This window comes from Seriola aureovittata, chromosome 10 (assembly GCF_021018895.1).
Source record: "Seriola aureovittata isolate HTS-2021-v1 ecotype China chromosome 10, ASM2101889v1, whole genome shotgun sequence".
NCBI classification, from domain to species: Eukaryota; Metazoa; Chordata; class Actinopteri; order Carangiformes; family Carangidae; genus Seriola; species Seriola aureovittata.
The window spans coordinates 11,131,414-11,145,141 of NC_079373.1; the positions used below are offsets into that span (position 1 = coordinate 11,131,414).

General features: G+C 39.9%; 1 protein-coding gene across 1 annotated transcript; it reads right to left on the minus strand.

Moving 5' to 3' along the window:
- Window positions 1–3,418: 3,418 nt before the first annotated feature.
- On the minus strand, window positions 3,419–13,486 carry LOC130176261 (CD81 antigen-like). The gene is made up of 8 exons (XM_056387233.1): window positions 13,273–13,486; window positions 11,283–11,397; window positions 5,815–5,912; window positions 5,611–5,685; window positions 5,344–5,457; window positions 5,104–5,202; window positions 4,235–4,318; window positions 3,419–4,113 (listed from the first exon to the last, which is right to left on the minus strand). Exons 1-8 carry the CDS (start codon window positions 13,336–13,338, stop codon window positions 4,048–4,050), a joined length of 717 nt encoding a protein of 238 aa, XP_056243208.1. The 5' UTR covers window positions 13,339–13,486; the 3' UTR covers window positions 3,419–4,047.
- Between the last annotated feature and the right edge of the window lie 242 nt (window positions 13,487–13,728).

Genomic DNA, 13,728 nt, shown 5'->3' on the forward strand with positions numbered 1-13,728 from the left:
GGTGTGTTACAGATCAGGGGGGCTGAGTCTGACAGTGACAGAGATGACAAGTGAAAAAAGACGAAACACATTAGATGTTTAGTTTATTAAGCTGTTGATTTTCTGCTGAGGCAGAAAGTGTTCCCTAGAAGTGAGGGGACGTTTTGCATGAGTTTCCTCAAAACAGAATTTAATTTGCTGTATGTTGTGATTCAGTGGTAGTGCTGGCTTATTTTAGGATGTTGCAACATTTCGCTGATGAGTCACTCGCTCAGCACAGTAAAATATCTGAGCAGCTGTTTTACTGAATTCCCAGCCCAGTTCAGGAGAAGTGAGTGGCAGGAATCAACCTAAACGTTATTGACTCAGAGCAGTGTGTGTGTCTGTGTGTGTGTGTGTGTGTGCGTCAGAGAAAGTGATCACATGAGAGAGTGAGAGTACCACCCTTGTTCCACCCACTGTCTTCTGCGTCAAGAATCAACTGTCCGTCTGCTGCCCGCCACACATGGCCAAGCATAAAGATGTGTGTGGATATACACACATATGTATATATATATATATATGTGTGTGGATATACACACATATGTATATATATATATATATGTGTGTGTGTGTGTGTATATATATATATATATATATATATGTGAGTGTATATATATGTATATGTATATATGGATCTTAGTGCTCAAGCAATACAGTGGCAACCCTTCCCTTTTGCCACAAACTGAGCTTTTGACAAAGGTGACAAAATTACAGAGCTGACCACAAAGCGTTGTTTTAACACCACATAGACTTATATGATGTTTCATATGTTATATACGCTATACATGAGCAAATATATATTAATTTTGTTTAACAAAAACAAATTCACAAACAAAGAAATGTGAAAATACTATGTTTGAAGTCATTTAGGCCACAAAGATTTAGGTCCAACTGCTCGTTAGACAACCAGATAGAATTATTTTGTTTCTGTTTATGTCAACACCAATCACAGATGTAGAGCAAATAGAATAATTATATTCAACTGTGTTTTACAGATGGGGTCTCTGAGACTCCAAACATGTCATTTCCTGTAGTGGACTGCTGAAACAAGACATCAGTTCAAAATCCTGTTCATGGAAAAAACAAGTCATTAAGAATGAAGCTAACGAAACCAATGTTAAATATGTTTTGAGCTGTGAAACGGGGCCTGGACTCTCCAGGATGCCAATCAGAACATGGGGGTAAAGACCTAGTGCAGATCTCTTAACCAGTTGGAGATGAGATAAACAAATGTTGCTGATCCCAAAATATAAAGAGTAGCAGTAAATGAGGCAGGTGGATATGAAGGTATGGGTTTGGAGCTGACTGTCTGGATTTGATGACCTGATTTATTTGTTTGTTGAACACATGTGACTGCTGAACATTTCATGGATTTTTAATATGCTGCTGTAACAGCCTCCACTCCTCTGGGAAGACTTTTGGTTGCAGAGATTTCCTTCCATTCAGCCTCATGAGCATCACAGAGGTTGGACACTGATGTCAGCTGATAAGGCCCGCTGGGTCTCAGTCCGCATTGCAGTTCATAACACAGGTGCTGCAGGAAGTTCTGTGCAGGTCACACACCACACCAAACCTGGCTTTGTGCACAGGGACATTGTCATGACAGGAAAGGGGGCTTCCCCAGACTGTTGTCACAACGTTGAGCAGAACACACTACAGTCTAAATATGACTGTGTACTGCAGCATTAAGATTTCCCTCAACTGGAGCATGAACATGAAGTGTATGTGGGCATATAATTATATCATTATATCTAGAAAAGTACTTACGATTACGATTGTGGTTAATTTTTCCAGACTTTGTATGCATTTATTATTATGTTTATTATGTTAGTACTTTCGGCTATGATACTATTTTTTCAGTTTACCAAAGTACACAGCCGTCAGCAACCCAAAATATGGAAAATGAAACTGTATAAAATGTACAAATCTGGTGATATACTGTACCACAAAACATTATTTTAGAACAGTTCACGGATATAAAGAAAATATTGTTTATACATATAAATATCACTGACAAATGTAAGAAATACAAAAATAATAGTTTATTTACATGTAAAGTGATCTTAAACAGCTAAATGTTATAATTAAAGGTTTTTAAAAAAACGTCTACTGACATAAATGAAATACTGCGTGAAAGCCCTACATCAGCAGTTTCTCAGCTTATCTCTACATGACACATAAAAAGTCATGTTACTATAAATAAAACCGGTAAACTGTTCACCCTTGAATAGACAGACTCTACAGGATTACACCTAATAAGGTAAACTGTACTGAAAAATCTTCATTCATATCTGCTCGGTACACTGAGCTAAGACTATTTCAGTCTAATCCAACAGTCCTGCAATAAATCTTCCCTTCATGAAGGTTATGATGTTCCGTTTTTACGGAAAGTTTTTAGAAAGGTGTAGATTTAGTTGTAGGGTTATTCTGGAGGCTGTTGAACTGCTTTGCATTGTGCTGAGGGGAAGAAACAGAAGTCACTGAGTAAACGAGAGAAGAGGGGTCATGTTTATGTGTTTATGTGTTGTGTGGCTTCTTCTTTTAATTGTCACACTCACCGTTTTGGAGTTTGATTTAACAAAGTTTTATTTCTAAAATATCTTTCCAGTAACCATGCATCATGAAACAAAACAGCGATTGAGCGTGGTGGGCATCCTGACACGTGACATCATGGATCAAGAGCTAGTCCTCTGATGAGCAGGTAAACCTGTTGGCAGAACAAACACGTGTGTCCTGGGTGTGTCCGCAGCCACAGTGCTAGAAATACAGGTGAGTTGAGATTTTAGTGTATTCAACCCTGCTGCTGTGGGGAAGATTGTGCTGATTGAGCAAGAGGGGTGTCACATCACACATCACACTGCCCCCCTGTGGTGACATGAGGCAAATACAGCAGGCTGAAATAAGTGATGTATCAGAGGGAAGCTGAGAGTTGTACAGATCAAGCAGCTCACTGTAAGACTGAGGACTGACACAGTTAATGTTCAACAGACAAACACTGAATCTCCCAGTGAAGAATCTCACTGAGAGGAAACGAGATACTTCACTTGAGGATATGGCTTGTTATGATTGGATTGAATCTATGTATAAAAACTGTGCAAACTTTGTATATTTAGCTCCTTGGACCATCTGTGTAGCACAGTGGTTCCCAGCCTGGGGGTTGGAGCCCCTACAAGGGGTCACAAGATGAAGCTAGTTGGGTTGTGAGATGATTTCCCTGATAGGACATAAGAAAAAACGATATTCTGATACACAAAATGTTTATTTTCCATACTTTTCTCTATTATTTGCTTCTCTTTTGTAAAATACTGTAGTTTTACCTCCTTCAGCAGAAATCAAACTTACAAAGCAATATCTTCTTGATGGATCATGAGCAAAAGAAATGGTAGGAAATCAATGGTACAAGAGAGGTGACATAATTTATTAGCATTATTAAAACAGGCTCAGTAATAAAACCTAACTGTTTCTGTCATTATTTAAAGCATGAGATGGTTCATTGGGCACAAAGAAGAGACACATGAACACGCAGGCTAACTCATCATCTGGACAATTACTAGAGTAAGACAGAAGCTGATCTCAGACCACTGAAACCCTGCTGCTTAAATATATTGTAACACTGTGACGCTGCAGCGAGATGCATCTCAAACAATTAACCAGGGAATATATGGACTCTCCTACGTGTTATTAATATATGACAAGTATACAGTAGATATATACAATTTATACATCCATAAAAACAGCATTAGGTTCAATGACTTAAGAGAAATATTTCACATATATACTGTAAATATAAAAGATTCATATGAAGTGTTGTATGATAAATAAAGAACATCTGACAGATAGAAGCTAAATTACTGTGTAAGACAACTGAGTGATGACAGATTAGCAATATTAAACACAATTTATAGTTTCTAATCTAAAATAAAGGGAGAGATATCCATCTTGTTGTGTTATAATCAAAAGGAAAAGGAGCCGATGCATGGAAACACATAATAAAATAATTCCATTATACGCTTGTTGGCTGGACTCCTAGTACACTCCAGGGCTGTTACGGATCCCACAACAGAGCACCATGGTGAAGATCATCTCGAAGATCTAAATGGGATAAAGGACAGAACAGCTTAATCCAATATGTCTCTGTTCCTCATCACGGCTGATAAAAGCAGGAGTTTCAGGGAAGCTGTCGTGGGCCCTCTCGCACCAATCTGACACTCACCATGATGACGGCAACCACCAAGGCAGCCAGACCAATCAGGTGGAGCTTCTCAGAGAACAGCTCGACCAGTTTATCATGACAGCTCTGCGAGGAGACAGAGGCAGAGTGAAGACGTTGACCATGCCAACATGATGAATGACTACACACACTGTAATGGGTTAAATGGCATGGAGAGCAGGGTAATTATTATTAATTATGTTATATGTAATCAAATACTAAATGCCTTTATTGCTGGTATAAGTCAGTTGGGTCAATATGGTACAAACACAATAACAGCAGAACTTCCCCCAGCACCCATGGTTAGTAAACTCCTTAGTACAATGTGTTATTTTGACCTGGTGTTATTTCTTTTTATTATGCTTTTCATATTTTTATATTACTGTTGGGTTATTTAACCAAACTAAATATACTGTTGCAGTTTAGAGTCTCATATGCACATTGTTTTGGAACTCTCAAGGTAGAAATCGAGCTTGTTGTCTCCAACACCGACACAGATTGTTAGTGTGTAGTAAAGTTACTGAGTGAGAATTAAATTAAATAATTGGACAGGGATGGGTGATAAATATAAGGTAAGTCACTACATCGATGTGAAATCTAATATTGTATAATATACATATACATCTTATAATTTTCCTCCCGTTCCCCCCCCTTTCTTAACAGCACTCAAGAATCAGTTTATCCAGCTTTATTTGCTTCATATGTTAAGTAGCTGTTATTAATCGATCCCTTTGTGTCCCTATTTCTGAATATGCAATTGTTTTTTGGCTTTTCTTTAGCAACTAAAATGTATTTACAGACGACGTCAATGAAAACATTGGATGGATGGAATCAACTGTTTATTATGAATTTTAGTACAAATTTGTGAATACCTGAGATTGGAGAAAATCTTCTGGAGACTTTTTTGGACACAAGGCGCTGGCAACTTGTTTGAAGAGCGCACTGTCATCTCCTTTACCACAGCAGTCGAGCTGAGGAAGAAGCCAAGAAGAGAAACATGAGGTCACTCACTTTACAAACATGCAAGATTCACATATATTTTATCATTTACACATAACTACACAACTGTTGTCTTGTTTTTACCACATCAGAGCCAAATGAAGATGTCGTACCGTAGTGTGGAAAACATCCAAGACCTTGATGGCAGCGTCTTTACTAGGAGAGCCAGAGACGTCCAAAGCCTTGATGTACGCAGAATCGTAGAAGTTCATCAGTTCTTTGGAGATCTGTGGACAGCGGGGAGTCGTGCAGGTTGTTTTAGAGACACAACAACAATCAGACAGAGCAGGGTCACTGGAGCAGAAAGGAAAAATCAATGCAAACACTGAACATGGTGCAGTGATGTTGTGTGTGTGTGTGTGTGTGTGCATATCACTTACTGTGTCCCTGTTCATGAAACCCCAGATTGCTGCAGCCACTTCACAGGCAAACAGGATCACCAAAAAGAAGAAGAACTTAAAAAACAAAATGAGGGAAAGTGTTTGAATCTAAAAGTCTTTAACAGATAAAAATAAATTGTTTAATTTTAATTCAAGTAAGAGATCCTGCTGGATAATGTTAACAGAAAAAGTAGAGATGCTCACCGTCCCCAGCAGACACTGAGATTCCTGAATGGCTCCGTAACAACCGAGGAAGCCGACGAGCATCATCACAGCTCCAACAGCTATCAGTATGTACACACCTGTAAACACACAGACAACAGAAAACTGACTATCTAACAGCAGAGTTTAAAGAGACGAGGTCCATCATGTGAGCACTGTGTCCTCGGCGCCACTACACGGCAGCGGTGTCAGAGCAGTTTGTGCCCGCTGCCCATTTATTGATCCATACATTGTTTGATAATGGACTTCCTGAATGTTTCCCTTGCCTTACGCGGAGGATGACATGACATTATTGACATTCTGGAGATAAACAGCTCCCACATCGTTACGGAGAGAGGTGGAGCCGACTCTGTGCAGCTGCCAGGCCAGGAAATGCCTTCCAGACACCACCAACCCCCCACCAGCCCCCTCTGCACTGACCTCTGACCCCGAGCATTATCTTTCCCCAGGAACCGTGTGAATACACAGTCACCCACCCACACACATCTTTGTGTGATTAAACTGACATAAAGAGACGACTAAAAATCATTCGTAGTCCTACTGAAAGCTCAGGCGATGTATTTCCAATTTTTGGTCATGATCTACAGTGATGAGGAAAAAAAACAATTTCTCATGACGTTTAATGGCAAACAGAAGTGTGCAACAGGCACCAAAGCAGGTAGTCCTGAATAGCAATAAAGCTCCAGTTACAGCAGAGGCCTGGGTTATGTTTAATGCATCTTAAAGAAACAAAGCACTGGACACAGTAGTTGATTTAGAGGACAAGGAGGGAGCTAGTGTCATAAAGACATTCAATAGATCATAAAAAATAAGAAAAATAACATGTCACCAATCTGCTGCAGCCTGCTCTACATTTATCTTCTGTACTTTTTAAATTAAAAGTACAGAAAAAATGTGTCATCAAAAGTAACAGTACATATCGTATGAGATAGTTCCTTGTTGTATATTATATTACTAGTTTATAGTAGTGACAATATGTGACCAGCAATTTAATGTTGTAGTTTGTCAATGTAAAGCCAATTTTAACTCATTTATTTACTTTTAGGCAGTTTAATCTACAAGAATACATCATATGTTATAAACTGAGATTTTGTATCGCATGTAAAATCTTTATCTGCAAAGTAACAACTAAATAATAGTATTGAATAATTTCTACGGCACAATCTGTGGGGTTAGCACAATATTTCCCTCTGAACTATAGTGTAGTAGAAGTATAAAGCATGAAGCATAAAATGTAAAGACTCAAGAAAAACACAAGTACCTCTGAACTGTAGTTCAGTACAGTACTAAAGTAAATGTACTACTGGTCAAATTTAAAAATTGATAATCCATGGGACACATAACATCCTCTCTTTTAATTTTTAATTCGTCACGAAGGTCTTTCTGAGAATTTATTTTTGGCAGCACAAACAGGAAATACTTGAAGAAAACACTTCAAGATTGGTCTATTTATATATTTTTCAATGTAAGTAAAGTCTGTGTGTAAATGAGAGGCAGAGGCTGAGGAACTTCTTGCCTTTCTGTACTTCCATATGATTGGAAGCTCAGCTACTGAAACTTTTTCAATGTCAGCTGCTATTTCCAGGGCTGAGCTTTGAAACATTCGGCAATGTTGTTGGAATGTGTAGCCGATACACTCCTGTAATTCCTGTAATTGGGTTATTTTTGTTCCACCAGAGCGATTATAGGAAGTATTAATGGGCAGCCCAACTCCAACATGAATTAGGAAAATAACAGAATAATCTAATGACTTCAATCCAACCATAATCCAAAAACTTTAAATCCTTTTTACCAATGATTTCATACGGAAATATTGTATTTTTTACTGCACCAGATTTATGTGACAGCTCTTACTATTTACTTTGCAGGTTAGGTTTTTGCATAGTCAAATAAATCAGATTTATCTTCCCTGACCCTTTGCAGGGGGCCTAAACTATGTAACAGTTTATAAAATAGTGTAGTGGTAGTTTTACTTAGGTAAAGATACTGAATACGTCTTCCACCACTGCTTTTAGCGTGACGTTCTGGGAGCAGTCTGTTTCTTGGTTTTCTATTCTTACACACACGCAAACAAAACACATGCAGCCTCTAATGTAGGCTGACAGTGCGGTCTGAAATGGACAGACAGTAAGAGACTCTGACTCTTCTGCAGGCCTCCAACCTCTCACAACGTACCTCAAATATTACGCACGACTCTTCCTACATCTACACTCTCTTTTCTCTCTCTGTCTCAACTCAACACCTCCTCCTTTAATACACCTCCCCGTCTCTCTGTCTCTTTCAGGACTGGATGTTTTTGTTGTAGTGAGAAACGGCTACAGGGCCAGTAACCCGGCAATGCGGCAAAGCAGGCATTATTTCCACTGCCTTCCATTACTATGACAACACCCTTTGGGGTTTGAAGGCTATTGAGACTTTAAGGGAGACAGGCAATTTTATACCACCGGGGAAGTTCATTTATTTCTTGTCTCCCTCTGTAATCTCCAGAGGGGCAAAAAAAGGGAGGTGAACACCAGCTAAAAGCCCCACTTGGACTTCTCCCTTTTCTTCTCGTCCACCATTAAAAAAAACAGGGGCTGTGAAGCCATGTCCACACTGTCAGAGCTTGACACCAATAAACTCAGATGAACCCAATCACTCTGTATGTCAGTGGATGAATGATGAGATGAGGATGATTCACTGAGTGTGTCATCTTGTTAACAGAAAGATGATGGGAAAAATGGCTCAAAGCAGACAGGCACTGTATCTCACCTGAAGTGTAACATGATAGCATGCTAAAGCAATAATTTGACATTTTGGGGGAATTCTCATTCTCTTTCTTGCCAAATGTCAGATGAGAAGGTTGATACCACTCTCATATCTGTATGCTAAAGCTGAAGCTAGAGCCAGGAGCCAAGTATCTTACTCTAGCATAAAGACTAGAAATAAGTAAAAGCTAGCCTCCAAGTTTAACCATAATCAGCCAGCAGAGCAATTAACACATGATCTCATTTCTTCAATTTCTCACTGCCCAAGGTGTAAAAACAACCATTTGTGAGCTCCAGGGGTGTCGGGAGACAGATTTTGTTTTTCTCAAACAGAGCCAGGCCAGTTTTCCAGTTCTTTATGCTAAGCTAAGCTAACTAGCCACTGACTCTGCTCCCATGCTCATACTACTTTCATATCTGTAGCTTAACATAATGACTGAAACTAACATTCTTCTGGCATATATTTACCACAGTAAAAATCTGCTCTAGATGAAGTGCAGCCATGAAAGTGGTTGAAGTTTCTACTGCAGAGGAAAGGCATGAGATACATTTGTTTGCATTGAAAGCAGTTGAAGTTTCTGGTAACCACTGACAGCAGCTGAAACGTCAGCATGAGAGTGGCAGTAGAAAAAAAAGCACTTTCATTTACACACAATGGCCGAGAGAGAAGAATGAGAGAGAATCAGACGTACTGGAGTCCCAGTGTTTGTCTTTGGGTCGAACTTTAGTAACCAGCTTTATTACTGAGTAATACAGCAAATAGAGTTACAATAAATAAAACTTTAAAACCCAGCACATCTTTGCTTTTTGCCATTTTCATGTGGGAGATTTTGGAAATTTCCTGTTTAAGTATCAACAGAACAGGTTTCAGTAGCTGGGAGGCTTCAAATAAAGGCTTGCCCATTGTGGACACTGATGTACACATGTAATTCATATTCACATATCAACATTAACTGTGCCTTCCTTTGCAGCCACTTACCCACAATACAACCTTTATATATAATTTAAGTTATGAAACAAAGCTCCAATATTTAGGTCTGAGCCTGTGAATTAAACATACAGTGCAAAGCAACAGAAATATCCTGTTTACTTGTGTAACAAAATGTGTCACACGTACTGTATCTGCTACAGTACGAAAGGCTGTAGCACTAACCACACCAGACTACTGACAACTGCCACCAATAATGATTTCAGGCACTGGTTAAGATGCAGGAGACTGTGTATTTTCTGCCTTACATAAATACCACTTTGGTGTGCCAGCATGCTAAAAACATCCACTCCAAACTCTAATTTGAGAGGTAATGTGCAGATGTACAAGGTTATTTGAATTATGCAAGGGCGTATGTTCAAGGGAGGGAAAAAAAAAAGAAACAATCCCTTGATCTCGCTTGGGTGGGCCTCTCTTGCCGCCCTGCCTTTAAAATCACGAGTGTGCCTTTCCTCTATAAAAAGCACGGACTTGCCTTCGCTCCGTATACTTACTGAGGAGTAAGTATGGGAGAGCAGCAGGGGCCCAAATCTAAATGAATGGGCTCACTAAAGTTCACCACCACAACAAACTGAGATGATGGACCTTTGAAATGTTTAAAACATATCATGTATTGTAGGTTTTAGTGCCAATCTCTGTACTGCTGAGGGCAGTGAAGGGGACATGATGGTGATTCTGGGATTCGGTTGAACCTTTAAGACTTTTGCAAAGATATACAGAGAGCATGCTGCGCTGCATTCACACAAAACTCCTGAAGATTCCTGAGGATCAAGTGATATAAAGTGTGGGTGACAGAAGGCACATGATGGCTTTATTTGTACACCATGTTCACAGACCGTTCGTTTTACTCAGAGCGAACATATGTCTCAACATCTGTCTGAAGAGTCTGCTCTGTGTTGAAAAAAACCCAAAGGCTGGGACTTTCTGAAGTTAACAAACATGTATATTTATCTGAGGATATCTCCTATGATGCCGGCTGTGCTACTCTTAAGTCATGCTGTGGATGTACGTAGGTCCTGTTTCCTGTTCTTCTCTTAAGAGGTCACACCGCTCTTACTATTTCTGTACATTACTCACATGGTCCCAGCTGATAGTGAAATATGGGTAAGTTAACTTCCACCGCTTTGTTAACTGTGAGCTTCCTGTCACGTGGTGTGAGAACAGAAACGCTAAGGAGTAACAAAGGAAGAATAACCAGTGGGACATAAGATGATGACTGAGCGGCTTACAGGAGGCGGACAAATTAATTAATCTATACAACGTGATGAAATAAATTTAGTAGCACTGCTCCTTTTACAAAGATTATAATATCGTTTATCTTTGTTGAGACTGGGACAGTGAAAACATTTACAATATTTTTGAGCCCATAGTTTGTTGCATCATTTTAATTAAATGCATTATATTACAAGATGTGCCTCTCATTTTGTCTTCCCAGTGTGTCCCCAAACTGCACTGCACTGAGTGGACATGTAGCATTGAAGTGTGAAATTTAAACAGCTATCAAAACCGATGCAATGATAAAAAATATTCTATGTAGTTTTCAGGTCGAATCTAAAATTCTAATTTTATTTAAACTTTAAAATGAAATGATGATGAACCACCAAAAACATGACCAACTCAGAAAGGCAGATTTTACATAAGGAGGAAAGTCTTTTTTTTTGGTGTTGAAACATTGGTGTGACGGGGAAACTCTAATGTTAAAGGTGTATACTCACTGATGTAGAAAGTGCTCGGCGCCTGCTGGCCTTCAAACTGAAGTATGAGGAGGTTGCTGGTTTGACTGTCATGGCGGAGCCACAAGGCCACTCCTAAGATCACACCTCCGGCCAGCTGTCCCAAGGAGAAAAGGGTTTTCATTATTCTCTTTTGTGTTTCTTCACTTTGATGAAACCATGAGGAGGATCAGAGCCTTTTAAAAAGGCTGATATTCAGGAGATGTTGGCATGAATATTAAAACAAACTTGTAGTTATCAATTTTTAAGACATTTTAAAAAGACCCATCAATGTGGTTTTTAATATGGCGGCAACAGAGAGTGGCGTGACATCTGGGACGGCTCGAAGCCCGACTCTCCTAAGATCAAATCAGTGTCCAAACCTGTCTGCTAATGTTTCTTGCCCTGTGTGTCCAGCTGTGCCATGAGGCAGTGAACTGTCCGCTGTCCTTTAAGAGAAGTGATGAGAGGATATCCTGACACCCCAGTGACCCATGGCACGGACCGTGTCCTCACAGCTTTGTTTAAAGCCAACTCAACAACTTTGTTTTTCAGCGTTATCTCCCTCAATCTCTCCTCTATTCTGTATCAAACAAAGCAGAAATATCCTGATAAAAGTCTTATCATATAAAAGCTGATGGAGCATAACTACTGAAGGATCACATCCAGCACAGATTATTGGTCACATGTTGACGCCCTTTTTCTTTTTGCCAGTGTTTATATCAAGGTATCTGCACATTTAGTGCCATGAGTGCACTCTATTGTTCTCCAAGAAACAGGAAACTGAATCCTCGACATGAAAAATAGCAAAATGAGGAAGAGAGGGCTCAGAGTTTTCACAATGACAGGCACAGCAACAAAACCAGCAGAGGAAACACTCAATCAATTGCAGCGGCTGCAGGATATGGTGACTCACTCAAAAAAAAAGACAACTGTTCTGTGCAGGCAAAACAAATGGAAATTCACAAGCGAGTGATCAGTTCAGACTGTGCAAGGCCATGAGTGAACACATGAAGTGGAAGACACCTCTGCAGGAAGTCTGATGTGATGTAATGAAGCGTAAAAGTAGAAAGCTGCATTAGACCACTGGACTACTGTGACAAATCCATTATCACTGACATAACTTTTCAGAAAACAAGCCAGACTTGAAGAGAGTTCAGTTTGCAGGGGGAGTGGACAATAAATTAATAAAACTGCACCAACTGATGAGGTGTTTCCTGAGTTCAAAAGCAGCAAATGCTACAATTTGGTGACCGGGTAGGAACAAAGTAATTTCAGAGGGAAACAGCGTTCCCCTCCCCCAGAAACTCTGTTAGCTCTGTTCAGTCTCTCCCTTTATGCGTTTTTAATTAGGGGAGAGCCAGACTCCTCTGAACAGCAAGAAATCCTCCAATGCTCAGATACAGGTTGTTCAGTTTCTCCTCTAAAACATCTGCCATGATCTGACTTTACTGTGTGGAGTTCATGATTAACATGAGCATGAGGTGACTCAAGGAAATGATGAAACTGAAGCAGAGTTAATGTGAAACGTGCTAAGCATAAAAAAAAAAAAAAAAAAAAAGCAGTCCTACATCACAGTGAAATGCCCACCCTGGCGCAGACTGCTCCCCTCTCCCTCTCCTCCAGCCACCCTGCACTGGTGCTCGGCCATGCAGAAAATAAGTGTTGATGAAGGGTAAGAGCATTTTCAACTCTGCATGGCCAAGGTTTTGTGTGTGCTGTGCCTCCTCTGCTGATGCTGCTCTCCTCTCTGAAGACAGAACAGCCCCAAACAGAGCAGCGTAATGAGCACAGCAGGGCGGGAAACCCTGTGCGTCTCCTCCAGGATTTATCATTTATGAACTGAAAGCCCTCAGCTACACAGATGTGTAAATGTGAGCAGCTGTTATTTCGCTTAATCGAACAAAAGGAGGACAGAAAGTTTTAAGAAAGTATAAGTATGTCACTCAAACAAAATCTTATGCTACATATAAATAAAATGTGTTCAACTCACCCAGAAAATAAAATTAAAGAAGAATAACATATATTTAATGCATCTCGTACAGCCCGCCACAGCCATGTTGCCAGTTTTTTAAGCAACTCGTCCTTTTGCTAAAATCAAACACTTTGTGAGGTGAGTCTACTGTCCGGGATCACGCAGTCTCTGCCAGAGGACTCCGTTTATTCAGGCCAGGCGGAGTAAAAGCGTTTCAGTGCTGGAAACTCCTCCTTTATAATCAGGAGTGAAAACCGAGACTGAGAACTGCCCACCAGAGAGAAGAGGAGGCTGAGGGGACAAGCAGCTCTCCATCTGAGAGCGACAATGCACCGAGTCTAAAAATTGTTTTGGAAAGAAAGAAAGAAATAGAGAGAGAGAGAAAGAAAGAGAGAGAGAGAGAGAGAAAGAAAGAAAGAAAGAAAGAAAGAAAGAAATAGAGAGAGAAAGAAAGAGAGAGAGAAAGAAAGAGAG